The following is a 16335-nucleotide window of genomic DNA, read 5'->3' on the forward strand; positions in this document are numbered from 1 at the left end:
TGGTACTCTAAATAATACTTAATGGATATACATTGAGTACATATGGTACTCTAAATAATACTTAATGGATATACATTGAGTACATACGGTACTCTAAATAATACTTAGTGGATATACATTGAGTACATATGGTACTCTAAATAATACTTAATGGATATACATTGAGTACATACGGTACTCTAAATAATACTTAGTGGATATACATTGAGTACATACGGTACTCTAAATAATACTTAGTGGATATACATTGAGTACATACGGTATTGTTCCTATACTAAGTGGATATACATTGAGTACAAATGGTACTCTAAATAATACTTAGTGGATATACATTGAGTACATACGGTACTCTAAATAATACTTAATGGATATACATTGAGTACATATGGTACTCTAAATAATACTTAGTGGATATACATTGAGTACATACGGTACTCTAAATAATACTTAATGGATATACATTGAGAACATATGGTACATTAAATAATACTTAATGGATATACATTGAGTACATATGGTACTCTAAATAATACTTAATGGATATACATTGAGTACATATGGTACTCTAAATAATACTTAGTGGATATACATTGAGTACATATGGTACTCTAAATAATACCTAGTGGATATACATTGAGTACATACGGTACTCTAAATAATACTTAGTGGATATACATTGAGTACATATGGTACTCTAAATAATACCTAGTGGATATACATTGAGTACATATGGTACTCTAAATAATACTTAATGGATATACATTGAGTACAAATGGTACTCTAAATAATACTTAGTGGATATACATTGAGTACATACGGTATACTCTTTTTATACTAAGTGGGTATACATTGTTTAGAGCACGTTGTGTGGACCATGGAATTATTGCATCCATATACCTGCAATACCAACATAAAAACCAAGGTCAATACAATAGTCCATATACGATGTAAATTTGTACCAACTTGAAAACAATAAATATTCGGATTTCGTATCCTGATCAATATGAAGGCTAAAGATGGTTGCGAGTCACCATATGCTATAGTAACTGTTATTAAATGTACCTGCAACATTAAAGCTTACACTAGATATCCCGCAGAATTAACGACAGGTCCTTCGAGTTACCCTTGCCCATATATCCTGATCGATACGATTCTAATTCGTGATAATCTGATAAAGCCCAGCAAACTTTTATCTGATGCCCTAATAAGGTAATTTTCTGACCTTTATCCGCCCAACAGGATTTTAGAGTTTGTTAGATGAGTTTGTATCAGTCCTCCTTGATATACCCTCCTTGTTTTGAGAATTTTACAATATTTTACAAAGGAGATATGTACCTAGCTTAAGCTAGGCCTGAAGTTAGTCAATCTTATTGAAATACGTATATATTACCATAGTGTACCTTTCATTGTAAGAACCTTGATATCCTAATGTTAAAATGCGAGCTATGTTCTCAGTTATGTCATATGTGATACCTTGTATAGTGCTACTCGTACTAATATACCTATACTCATGTACCCTTCACTTTGGAAATTTTGATATTCTGATACTAAAGTGCGAGTTCTGTACTCAGTTATGTATAACATATTTACATGTACTATTCCACCCAAGCCGAAAAGGTGTGAGCTTATATATGTTCTTAACCGTGTAGCATATTATGCATTTATATGCCAGGGTGTTATAACACACTAACATGTGTTATGTTTTGGGCGCATGCGAGAGCTTGATATGTTAAAGATACAATACAGTAAATCGTAGTGGTATTATATATATATATATATATACATATATATATATATATATATATATATATATATATATATATATATATATATATATACATATATATATATATATATATATATATTTTTTTTTTTTTTATTTTTTTTTTTTATATATATATATTTTTTATATTTTTATATAATATAAAATATTTTTAAATTTTTTATTTTTATATATATATATATATATATATATATATATATATATATATATATTTTTTTTTATTTTTTATTTTTTATATATATATATTTTTTATATTTTTATATAATATAAAATATTTTTAAATTTTTTATTTTTATATTTTTATATATTTTTTTAACACAGGCCGCAATAAAATGTGCCTCTAGCATAACACGTGTTATCATGTAATAACACAGATGCATATAAATGCGCAATATATTCAAGTCGAAAACGCTATTATAAGCAAAGGTACAATTCGGTTCGGGTGACTATTCAGTGGTACTATAGTAAATTAACTGCAGCCAACAGCTATAAGTTAAAGTACATTAAACATTTTACTCGCAACAATTCAAGTGTAAATATTCCTCATGTAATGATAATACATGAAGTTCGTTCTCTTTCTTTATTTCTTTACAGAATTGAACTTATTTTGACTCATTACTTGACATTTTGCTCTTCAGTTGTTATGACTACCCCCACAACATTCTAAAAAAGACACTATGAAGAAAAAAATGTCAACTCCATTATAAGCCTTAAATCTTACAAGACGTACAAAACTCCTGTAATGGCTTATTGCATATACAGCTGGGTAAATATAAATTGACTTTCACCGCCTTATCGACAAGCTAATATCATCTAGACTGATAAAGCCTCTGCTGAGCGGACATCTGTTCTGTTGTTCTTCTAACAACTCCCTGTTCTTAATGGGTGGGGGGGGGGGGGGAATTCTAATGTGAAGTAATCCCGGTGTGAGATACAGATAAACAACTTTACTTTTGACTTTTTAACAAAACTACAATTCTTCTCTCGTTTCGGTCCATCCTAGAAGAAGGAAACATATCCTACACATGATCGACACCACCGTCTCCTTTCTATCCCCGAGACATTTCTTAAGGTCGCGTTAAGGTCGTGTCTCGATGAACGTTTGCAAACACAATTTGGGTCAATTTGGTAACATGTTTCCATTAGTGCCTCCGCAAAACGGTCAACTACCGAAAAGATAACATTTGTGAGACTAATCGGGACCGCCTCGGGCTAACAGCGGGCGTAGACTTGGATTCCATCGTCGAAACAAAGGCGGGCGATCGACGTGATCAAAGGCGACATGGGCAAAGTAGATTATAAACAGTATCGTGTCAACCTCGCTACGATTCTATTGTTCTCCCTTTACAAAACCCGAGAAAACAATAGAGGTCGTGAAATTGATCAACAAGACAGCATAAATGCAATTTATTTTAGATAAAAGAACGAGAGTGTTTCATAAAGACTTTTTTTTTTTACTCCAACAAGTTTCCCATCTGTTAGGATATTATAAGCTTCAAAGAAGTAAAACGATATATATATATAAATATATATATATATATATATATATATATATATATATATATATATATATATATATATATATATATATATATGTATATACTAAACTATATGCATGTGTTGTGTGTAACTACAGGCGGCATGCATGAACTCAATGTCAATAGGCTACAGTGTTCGTTCAAGGCCTTTTTACATTGTTACTGCTTTTATGCTGATGAGGCCGAATTTTTGAACGCAGTAGAGATGCATATACGTACGCTCTTGTTTGGTACCATCACAGCTTCATAAATTTCTGCGAACACGGATGGATCTATTTCTTTGTAATTTCGTTTCATTTTTGAGAATTATTTTTGCAAACGTAGTGTTTTCTGTTGTAGTATTTATTTATAATCTTTAGAAATTAATGTAAATCATACCTTAATATATCAGTATCAATGTCAGTGTCACTATAAATATTAGTATCATTGTCAATATCAGTATCAATACCTTAGTATTAATATCAGTATCATTATTGCTCGTTTTACCGGTATCGACATCAACAAGTTATTTACATATATCGCTGCTGTTGTTGATTAACAAACTGTGGACTGCATGGGAAGAAATATTATATTAATTAAACATAATAATATATCAAAATCACTTTCGATATCAGTGACACTATTAATACCCACACTAGTAATAATCAATATCATAATCAATATCGGTAGTCATTATCGTTTTACCAATATCAATATCAGTGTTAATATCGCTATGAATATTGATCTATCAGTATCGATATACCGACATCGACATAACTAGAACATCATTAGTATTAGCATCGATATCAGTGTTACTATCCCTATAAATATCGATATGTAAATACCGATTATCCAATATCGATCTCTCAATATTGGCCTATATGTTATGATCGATCTCAGTTAACGCCTATCTAAATAACAATCTCTACCACTACTCGCATAAAAAATTTTCTCATCAAGAACTTAGGGAAACACATTTCAAGCAAAAAGTTCATAAAAAAAATTATCTTCTTCCAATTTCGGTTTGTTTAACATTTAGATGAAACATTAGTTTATATTATCAGATATTGTCATATGTGTCAACATCCATTATTTTAGTAAGTTTATCAATGATTGGTTTGGGGTTGTTGTCAGCATTGCATCAACATAATAGACGTTGCGAAAACAACAACATTTGTATTCAGTCTTTCTTACTATGTAAAACCTATATCAATTCATAACGGTAGGCTACGCTTACTCATCGCACGTAGGCTGCTACATACACAGCTACAGCTGATTGTAAAGTGCGTCTTCGTCGAAGTGATTGACTTTTATATTCCTTTTTTTCCCGCCATAAACCGTGACATTTCTAGCTGTGCAGCGCCCGAAAAATTGTCGGTTTTTCTGCAACGCTTCCCTTCGAAGGCTGTGAAAACTCAAGTCCGGCGGAGAATTTACAGTGGGACCTTTTACAAGTTTTTACAAGAGAGGCGGAACGTGCTTTTGACACTTCTCCGCCGCAACATGTATACAGTCTTATCGGGCGAGGACGGCTGCTCTCGGCACACCGATACAATATTTACACGCGGAAAACGCAGTTTGAGTTGTAATGAGCTGTTTGGCAGAGTCCATATGGAGCACCCATCAGATTGTACGGCACGCTCCTAGCATATGAATTTCACATTATCACTGAAGTTTCAGTGACTCAGTTATTTGTCAGCCCCCTTGAGGACAAACCTCGCATGCAAATCAACTCGCTACTTTTACACCTTGTAAGATTCTGTCTGATGTGTATATGTAATACATACTAGACCTGTATCATCACGGAGACCGAAGGGATGTTGTTTTTTTGCGCTTTCCATGCAAACAAATGCCGTACTACCGGTGCCGAGTTAAATGGCGGAGAAAAGTAACACTAGTTACCGATCACTGCGTCTCACCTTACAAGGCATTTCCCATGATTTTTATATATAATATTCTTTGTGATTTTTCCTTATTTACATATTTTGTTGCTTGTATATCAAATTGTGTTTATTGAGCATTAAATCTTGATTGAATTGATTATTCTGTGCAATAGTCTATTAAAACTGCCAGTTTTTCGGAGAAATATTATTGGTTAGTTGTCATGGATACGAGTCCTTGTTTCATTGTGGTTTTATGATAACAATTACTACGTCAAATATAATTTATACGTGTATCTCATTTACGGCATAGAAACGACTTATGTGACAGAAACTTTTTTTTCTTTCAGCTTATTACAACATAAACAATTAAAGATATGACTCATTTGTGTACATGAACTGTATACTGCGTTGATGAAATTTATATAGTCTTTACGTATTAACTGCTAAATGAAACAGGAAAATAAATACAACCCACACACACAAAGGGGAAGAAGGGGGAAGTTGGTAGGACTTTATGTCAATTAAGAAGAACTCTGTGTGTGTGTGTGTGTATGTATAAATACGAAGAAGAAGAATTAAGCTTCACTGAAAAAGTCATCCATCCTCATTCAGGGGAAAACTTCATTCGAAGAATTTCTCTTGTTAAATTAAATCGAGGAAGCATTATAGACCACTCCCGGGCCACGAAGCTCAGATCTAAAGGGGATGTGGGAATGAATACCTTCTGTCAACCTTACACTAAAGTAGTTATTGCAACAACCTTGCGATGAAACCTAATTATAGAATTAATTTAATCTAAATATTCCTCAGAACTCACCATCTGACGTCCAATTTTGTTCTTGGTGAGACCTACATGGCCAGTCGGCTTGAACGACCCCATGGCCACACTCCTCTTTTATAAAATGCTGGATCCACCTCTGAACTTTGCTTTAAGGTTTATGACGTTACCTATTCATTAGGAGGCAGAGGGTGGGTGGGTAGGGTGAGGGGGGGGGGCATTGTCGCATAAGAATACTTAATTGTATGCCACCAAAGAGCAGACGCTTATCATTGAAACTTTAAAGAACTTTATTTTCTCTTTAACTGTTGTAATATTAAACTAGAAATTATATCCTAATAGATATACGACGACAACAACAACAACACGTTTTTAAATTGTATGACATCATTATCCGTCCATCTCTAGAACGTTGATTTTCCAATTTAATTTACATATCTGTATATACCATGAGTCAATTTGCATATCTCATGAATACGCATCATCATATACAATACATGTCAGCTTCCGACCTCCATCACGTGACTTAAATCCCTTTTCAAAGTCATATTGTCTAAGCACATATTCAGACCGAAGAAAAAATATATATATAAATATATCAAATCCATAAATCAAATAAATGACCTCTAACATAATCCAAAATGAATTTACTTTCTATTATCGAAGTCAAATCGGTCGTAAGTGTGTTTGTGTTTCTGCTTAAGATAACATATCTTTCTCATGTCGAAAACAATATAATGGGAGACGCATCTTGTATGCACGCATGCTACATGACGAAAACATAGCCAAACACAAGTATCAAATCTTCCTTTTTCTTACTCGACTATTGATAAAAAGTTTAAAATACTTAAATATTGCCTCTTGCCGAGCCTATTGACCCATCAAAAACACCATAAGTGACATTTTAGGGGCTTGCTCAGTCGAGCAAATCTTTTATTTTTTTTGCCTTTTTTATTTTTCTTCCTTTTCTCCTTTGCTATTATAGTTGGTTTAGGAAAGATTTACCAGACTGCATCGGAGTACAGGGCCTGCATGGCAGATGTTGTACGCGGCAACTGCTCACGAATCCTAAGTTATTCGACACTCTGCCGGAAGATATGTTTACGTTGGTTTCGAGATGTGTTCTCTTCGGTATTACTTAGCTATTATTATGCTATTACTCTATTCAGCTTCGCGGCTAACGTGTGTCATAAGTTTGAGTTTCCAGGAACAGAAAACAGTAGTGTTAGCTATGCTAAGATTATCAGGACACGCGTATACATGATATACAATAATGGGACGTATCGTCCCCATCATTATGCCCCCAAAGGAACATTGTCCCACCTCAAGACCAAACGTTATCCGCAAACATTTGCTAAGTATGTCGCTGAACTTTAATAAAACTATAGAAAGCCCATTAAATATATATTATAAGGTGACCTGTGAAAAAAGTCAAATAATTACGCGAAACTGTTTGCCATTAGTATGTGCAGTAATAACCTATAGCATATGTGTTTTCCAAAAAATGTGGTCTCACCCGACGGGTTAAAGAAAGAAGAAGAAGAAGAAAAATTAAAATTTCGGAGCAGGCTATATATATATGTGTTTTTCTATACGGCATGTCACAACCACTCTAGCCTGTAAGGCTAAAATCTTAATGACTTTCCGCTTCGCTTACATATCGGGTGACAGCCCAGCGTCTGTTTTGGCTAAGTTTGATCGTAATGAACATGACGTATCTTCAAGTCGGATTCTTTTGTCTTATACTAGCTGAAGGCTATACCACGACTACTACGACGACAAGGGAATTTAATATCCGAGCAGTAACCAAAATAGACAGATGTAACTCCTAAATAAAAATAAATTTCTGCTGAAGTGATGTTCATCAAACGGATGTAATGATTTCGACGGAAACTGAATTTTATCGGGTCATATATATTAGAAGAGGGGAAAAAAATACTAAAACGACAAAAAGATTAGATAAGGGGGGGGATAAAAATTAGAAGTTCGGACGAAGATAATTAAAAGTCTCCGGGACTTACACAGAAATGACCACGCCTAGCGAGTAAACGTTGTAAATGATTCGATCTTATCGAATTAGGAGTTGAAAGGGCAAATTAATGATAAGATTAGTTTGATAAAAAGAAATGCTTAGTTTTCTTTTTGTTGTATTAACCTGTGGAAAATTATAAACTAATATTTAATTATATATTTGTTTCTTTTCATAAAATTGATTTTTCTATGGACTATAATATTAGCATAAGAGAAAAAACATTTGTTCAGTACCTGCAGTTAGAAGAATGTGGCATAGTGGTCAAAGTGTCTTTCTTACTTAAAAAATGTGTAATTTTATTAAACTTTTATACTCTCCTTTTCATGATCTCGGGTTCGGGAAGTTTCTCAAACGTCACAATGCAGAGTTTTTATGACTAAACAGTCGGTGTTCTTGTCTCATTTGGTCAAATCAAATAATGCTAAATTATATCTTCCACTGTTAGAATATCAAATGAATCTTTATTAACTCGGAATACCGCCAACATTTCTTTTTGGTCTCTTATTCCTGACACCAGTTCAAATTGGGCTGTCGTTTATCATAATGTATGTCGTTTGGGATACTGGAATATATTCGTGTTGTGTTGTACAGAACCAATCGCGTGATACTCACAAATTTTCGAACTTTTTTATTCACTATACTATTACAATGTAATTATATATTCATACGATATGAATATTCATTAATGTAAATATTTATTATACACTGCCACTACACTGAGAGTAAACATATAAAAAAAATACCCTCTCTAGCAGTGTGATAGTCAAACACTTCATACCTTCAATATATTGCTACATTAAACACATCAAGTATCGCGAGGAAGAAGCCACAAAATGCATGGATCGCCATTCATGCCATAAAGTCTACTTAAGTCTACATTGTTAAAAACTATATGAACACAAGATTGCGTCAACCTATTAAACAAATTACATTTTATAATCTTTTAAATATCAAGAAACAAAGAAATACAAGGGGGAAAGAAGGAAAAGAAGAAGAAGAAGAATATGTTTTGAAATAATTGGTATTGAAATCTGTTGCATCTTAACAATTAAATTTAGGGATAGCGCTGATTGTTGCTATTGTGTTTAATAACAATAGCTGCATAACTGTGAGATAACTGTTCTCTATAAGTTCATCTCATTTACTAATAGGCACGGTACATTTTGATGTCAGACAGACGGGAATGGATAAAACAAATTTAGAAGTGGAAAAAAAAGGAGAGAAAGGAAAAATGAATTGACTCGCTTTTGAAAGTTTCATCAATAACCATTTAAATGATTGAAAATCACGATAAAATGTGGCATTGCAAAGAAATCTGTGTGCACAAAGTTCAGATTTTTTTAGGCAAAAAGTGTTATTACTTAGATGTTAATATATTTTTAGATTTTTCTTAGAAAAAAGTAATGATGGCAGAGGAATATCCATTTGAAAGATTTAGTTGAACAGACAACCATATCAGGATTGCGGGACAAGGGGGGTGGGGGAGGGGGGGGGGGGTGATGTTCGTTACGTTGCTAAATCTAAAATATTAAGATTTACAAGTATCAGGAAATATTTTTTCACTTTGTATGCTTCTTTTTTTTTCATTTATAACTTACTAGCTAACCAGTGAATCTTGCGAATCATAAGAAAAAAGAGGATAAACCTCTTTTATAACAAGTTGCCACAATATAGATTCCAACAAAACTAGTAAGCGGAGAATGAATGAAGAGACAGAGAGGGAGAGTGAAAAGGGGAGGGGCAGTGAGGAATCGATAGGGGGGGGGTTGGTTGGTAGGGGCTTCTGTATCGTAGTGATGGTACAGTTTGGTCATTTGGTTTATAAAACAGTGACGTAATTTAATATACAATGCCAACAAGCTTAAGTCGAAGAACGAAAAATCCTATTTAAGTCTAAGTTCAGTTATTGAGCATAGGCTTTAAGCGGACTAATTGCTGCACGGTATGTGACGCCAGTTTTATGGCACGCCAAATGTGACATATATACATAAAAATATATATATATATATATATAATTATATAAAACGTAGGTTCCACGAAAAAAGTGTCCCTTTTGACGATGGTAAATGATAAGTGTGGCAAAGTTGTAAACGCACAATTAGATACCAAACCGTGCATATCTTAATTAAGCCGACTATATGCTGGTACGTTCATAAGCTGATTAATGGTAATACCAGATATTGCAGTAAGTAATAAACAGATCCACACACTAAGACTAAAAAAACACAGAGCTACTAGTGACTGTTCATGTAAATCGTCGTTATACTAATAAAACCATTGGCTGGGCTATAGACAAGTTGAGAAAAAAATATATAAAAGGGAAAGAATAAAGAAAGATATCAATAAAAGAAAATGCCAATGTTAATAATGTCTAATAATGAATGTATGTGTCATGATAAAGCATAGAGCTAAAATGGAAAACCTACAGTAGTATATTACATGGGATTGTAGTGCATCAACTTTCCCTTGTGTTTTACTATCAACAGTCGCTGTTGCTTACATGGACAAAACAGATGTCGTATAAGGTGAAGCGAAAGGTGGGGGGGGGGGGGTGGAGAAGGGAATGAAAGGTAAGTGGGACAACTCTAACAGCAGCTTTAGAGTAACAATTTAATTTTGTTTCATAATGTTTGACAATTTCCAGAATATCACATTGAATAAAAATACCCCCTTCCCCGAAAATCCGGCTTTCTGAATCTTACCAATATTGTATATACATATATGTGATTAATCCACCTAACATCGATAGAACCAATTTTGTTCCTCCCCATCATAGTGGTAATGTATACCGCGTTACTGGAAATAGTTTAAAACAGAAACATGTTCCAGTTTGTTCTTACATGTGTACCAGATCCGCGAGACATTTCAAGCAAATATGCCGTTATTATTATCACCAGATAAAAACCGTGATATTTTTGGCGAACTTGTTAAATCACGTCTTTATAAGTTGCAAACTGTTTGCAACGTGTTTAAGGGGAAGGTTGACGCACAACTTAATGTTTATAAATCACCAGACATCACCATGACGACGAAAAGAAATATAATATCTTACCTGGGTATAACTTCTCCCCTCTTTTATCTTTGGGGATCCCCAGTATGCCACTGATGGAGTAAGATGATCCCGTACGATCCCCCTCCCCGTTGATTGGTATCAACGTGCTGGGAGGGGATCCTGACGTCACTAGGCCATGTTCGTGATCTTCTGGTCGTTTGTCTCCCAGTTTGTTTCTGACGATCCTGGAAAAGAAAAAAAGATGGATTCAGATATAACTCAAACCAGATACGAAAGCGATTATCCAACAAAGACAAGCATACCAGGACATGGCGAGGCCGAGCAGGACAGGACAGGATGGAATATAAGAGGACAGGACAGAACAGGACGGAGCAGCACAACACAGGACAGGGTGAGGCCGAACATGACAGACGGGAAGAGGATGGAATGGAGGCAGAAAACAGCAAGACTGTACAGGACATGGAAGAGAAACATGACACATGGACCAGCACAAAATAGGACGTGACGAGACCGGACAGGACATGATGGAATGACCAGGACCATTATGGACCAGCACAATAATAGGGCATTGGGAGACCCAGCGGTCAAGGACGAAACAGACACAGCATATGACAAGGGTGGTCATGGCATCAGGTGCTATACCAAAACGGGTAAGGACAACGCAGAGAGATATAGGACGAAATAGAAAGGGAATAAACAGGATAGGAAGGAAAGGAAAATACATGGATGGACATCAGAGAATAGGAACAGATAGGAGCAGAGGACAACACAGGCAGGACAGGAACAGGACAAGGATAGGGACAGGAACAGGGACAGGACAGAACATGTCAAGATGACGCGACTTGATCGACAGCTCAGGACAGATCAGAATAGAGAAAATCAAACACAATATCCACATCAATAATCAAAGAAGTTTTCGTTTGTTCTTTCAGACGTCATTTATCCTCCCCCAATCAGTTGTCTGTTTCTGTATCATTTTAAAATTTCAAACATCTCATAAATACATTAAAAATGTAAGTTATATCTCAGTTATGCTTTCGTATTTGTGAAGAAGTAAGAAATGGTTAGTATTTATCAAAGTAACTTGTATATATTAGATTTCAAGAGAAAAAAAAAAAAACATTCCATCACATACTGTAACCCCACTTTGTACTTTTCCCACTTTGAACTTTTTATCTGTTCATCTGATTTTGAAATCAGATGAAACCACAGTGAGACTTAAGCAGTTAACTTTTATACACTGTACAATAACAAGTTATTGGTTGCAATACTGGTTCTAAATATTATACGTACTAATATATATCCAAGCCCTACTTTCTCAATGTACTGGTGGTGTTTGATTTAAAAAAAAAGGTCAGATGATAGCATACTATGCATTTTATTTCATTATGATCACGTTTAAATCACACCAATGGTTAATGTACGTTAGAGGTTTTTAACAGCTTAAATTGGATTCATGTTAATTCAAATATTGGGTTAAAAGGATTAATGCATAACACCTGTCTCTATCGTCACACCAGGGTCGCAATCAGTATTTTTGTTCCGGGGGGGGGGGGTGGTGGATTAGGTGGGGGTAGCTAACGTGCACTGTTATGTCGTCCAGGAGAGGGTCTAAGGGGAGGGTTGGTGCGTCTCCTTTGAGAAATTTGTTAAATGGAGGTTGATTAAATGCAAAAATATATACTATATTTAATTATATATATATATTCACGAGTAAATGCGTGATTACAGTGACCTGTACGAGTTGACATAACAGTTATGAATACTTGAGTATATATACCAACCTGTTTATTGAGCTCACGCTGGGTACATTATCTTTATCACAAACTCCCTCGGCTAAAAGTCTGTCCCTAATCTCCCAAGCAAACATCGTCGGGTTTTGTCGTTTATATTCGGCTATTTTCGAGACTACTTTCGGTGTAGCTACCTTAGGCTTACTTCCCCCTATAACTCCTGGTTTGATGGAACCAGTTTCATAGTATCTGTGAAAGAAATAACAAGAAATGTTTAATGTACAGCTTTTATTTCTAAATATAATATAAATTAGAAAGCATTTCAATAAGTCACATTCAGGTAATTAACTTACGTTTGTTCTTCGTTAACAATGACAGAGAGACATCATGTGATCAGGTTAGCGAGACAACCTCACGAAATCAACAGTGGAAACTTTGTTTCATATGTAAATTAGTTGAAAAGTACTGACAATTTTAATGATGTTTTCGGAGAGAAAAGCAGATTGTCATATGGACGATACTTTATTATTATAATTATTATAAAATATCTTTGTATTCGTTATGCTTCATCGAGTGCCTTGGTAAAAATAAATTAATATCAATATCTTTTGTACATGTGTTTGGATTATTGTAAATATGTGATACATAGCGGTAATTGTTGAAGGTATGCATAACAACAGATAGTAATTGGAAAGACAACGAAAAATAGGGCGAAACCACATCATAGTGAATGAATCATGACAAACATATGATAACTTAGATTTCCTGATAAAATGGGCGAACTCTATTATTTTTAGAGGCGAGAATTTAGGTGTATTCTTGAAAAGGTTTATAAAGCGAAAATAAATGTATCTTGTTTAGAATTTCTTTCCTTTGAGCGTTATAAACCTTTTTTTCCCCTATGGAATGCAAATTTTCTGTTGATTTCACGTTAATGCTTAACATTATCACTCTACTACATTTGATGTGTTATCCAATTTTTTTAGGGGGAGGGTGAGGGGGTATGTTGTTGTTGTAAAAATTAATCAGCCAGTTGTTGATCGCACATGCTTCTTGCAATTATAGTTCTATTTTTTTTCCCATTACAATAGTCGTATTTTTGAGATGCAGACACCTCAATAACACATATTTTATAAGTAGTTCGTTTCTGGTATAGTCAGAGGTGATTATAATATACCCCTATTTTTGTTCACTACGGGAGACGCTATAGAGGAAGTTAGCAACTTGCGTACTCTATTTGCTACCAGTAAACTGAACTACCATGTCGTCAAAGGTATAGGATGTCGTGACGTAGGAAAATATATATATGTTTCACTCCAGAACTGTCGAACAATTTCCGCGTCCCTCCAATACCATAAATTAAGTCCTGGATCAAGTTTTGTACGATTCAGATAACGTGAGGTGAAAGACCTCAGTATTGATAGAGAGAGAGAGGTGGAGATAGAATAGTGCAAAAATAGAATAAAAGTAACTGATGTGTTATATAGAAATAAATTATACAGTTCGAACTACTGTACTAGTTCATTATATGTATCTATAGTGTGTATATTCGTCATAACAAAACCGGTGTTGAAAATTCTGACCCGCCCTTTAGCATCTCCTTAGTTTACAAAATTAAAAGTCATCTTCTGTCGTCAGTTGCAGCAGCGTGGGTCCTATGTCGTGTCATACACTATATTGTTAATGCCATGGGCATCTCTGTGTTGCATCTGTGGATCTAACACACCCCTTTACAATTATTACTGATCCTGTTTTCAGTTAAAACCATTAATCATTAAAATGAAGATGAGACATAATGGCGAGAGTATATGCCGATGTTATGGTATAGTTGTTCGAATTGTCTTATCGATGCATCTCTTTGTTCGCATGACCCAAAAAAATTGTTCTGTGTCTGCAAATAAATAATCGTCTTCGGTATATTGATTCACCATCCTTACTAGTTTACACTTAACGCAGATATTATAATCGGGATCGGTTTAGCGAAACGATCTTTACATAGCCCATATTTATGAAAGGTATCAGTTTTGCGAAACTATAATCATTAAATCAACAAGTATATACCTCCAGTAGAGCACACACATAATATTAACACCGCAGTGCTCACATGCATTCAATACAACGACTAAACTGCCAAGCTTAATATATATCTAATACGCTCAAAAGGTGAAAAAAAAAATTGCGACAAGATTAATTGTGGGGGCTAATTTCATATTACAAGCCAAAACACGAGGTAGAATGAATCGAATCATTATGACTGTTCATGATAACCAAAAGTTTTGGCTTTTCTTGCGGTGGTGCTTAGACTTAAATGTGGCATAGGTCTAGTGTTGCTGGTTATCACTACACATAAAAACCATAACATCGGCTGCAAATCTACAGCGTTTTGGATTCTTTTTTTTTCTATTGCAAAGATGGAAATGTGATATCAATTAGATAACACTTAAAGAAGTACAAAATCGCTATTTTACTTTTTCCTAATCAGAGAGCATTTGCAATTAAATTAACTATGTGTAGGCCTATGTGTTTTTGAGAGATTTTAGAGTATATTCTATTTACTTTCAAAATGATAGCGAATGCGTTTTATAGATTTTATATTTATTTATCTATTTATTTATGAACCACATTAAATATAAGATATGTTGACTTTTTTTGACGAAAAGACCACATGATCTTGGAATTTTTGTTGTGTAAAAGGATTTAACTCAATCGATCTCTACAAGGAAGCTACATGGTGCACGTTAAAATAAAAATATAAACTTCTAGTTTAGGTTAGCTCTGCGCACGATGGAGCTAATGCTGGCCTGCATGACAAATTTCAAGAATAACTTGCTCGATAAAGTGATAATTAAAGTATCAGGCTTAATATAGTAAAACGTACTATGTTAAATTCCCTATAAAAGTTCACGCTGAAGTGCGCGAAAAGTACAAGGCGAAGTGAAAACGGTGCTTAGTATAATGTGACACCTCTTTCAATTAATTTTGTAATCATACTTCGAGATTAATTCTAAAATTAATCAAAATGGTAACTGGGGGAGTGAAGTGACATTTTATTTTTTTTTTCGATGTGCTCTGACTTCACAGATCTTCATAATGATTTATTTTGAAAAGAAAAAGATAAATACGTATATAATGTTTACAAACAAATTCTGAATATACTATTCCTTCTATGTACACCCATGTTTAATGTCCAAAATATGAAAAGCATTTGCATAATATTATATAGCCTACTTAACGATGATTGGTCGGTTGGTCATATTACGTCACAATTTGGTAATTCTTTTTGAGTGATTATATGCAGACTGTAGTACTGTTACTAATATATTACATTAACCGATTGTTATTAAAACGACCGTTTCCAGTGACTGAATTGTACTCTCTTACATTTTAAGGCGCCAAGCATGCTAATGTAATTAATGTTGTAATTGCTGATATAATCAAGGCTTTGTTGTGCAGGAATCCTTATCTTCATGATAACCGAAGTAACAGATGTATAAAGTATGCGTCACCAATATTACTTTAGATTTTCAACCACACGATGTTTTGTTCTTATGGATGGAGATTATACCAAATAAACCGATGACCTTAAACTACACTTT

General features: G+C 34.3%; 1 protein-coding gene across 2 annotated transcripts in view; it reads right to left on the bottom strand.

Moving 5' to 3' along the window:
* The window catches only part of LOC139968609 (paired box protein Pax-2-like), an 85024-nt gene that overhangs the window by 11935 nt on the left and 56754 nt on the right, over positions 1–16335 (bottom strand). For both annotated transcript variants that reach the window (XM_071972777.1, XM_071972776.1), the window contains 2 exons: positions 12791–12988; positions 11046–11230 (listed from right to left, as the gene is read on the bottom strand). In XM_071972777.1, the coding sequence (XP_071828878.1) occupies positions 11046–11230; positions 12791–12988 (383 nt within the window). The remainder of the gene's footprint in view (positions 1–11045; positions 11231–12790; positions 12989–16335) is intronic.

This window comes from Apostichopus japonicus, chromosome 6 (genome assembly GCF_037975245.1).
Source record: "Apostichopus japonicus isolate 1M-3 chromosome 6, ASM3797524v1, whole genome shotgun sequence".
Taxonomy (NCBI): domain Eukaryota; kingdom Metazoa; phylum Echinodermata; class Holothuroidea; order Aspidochirotida; family Stichopodidae; genus Apostichopus; species Apostichopus japonicus.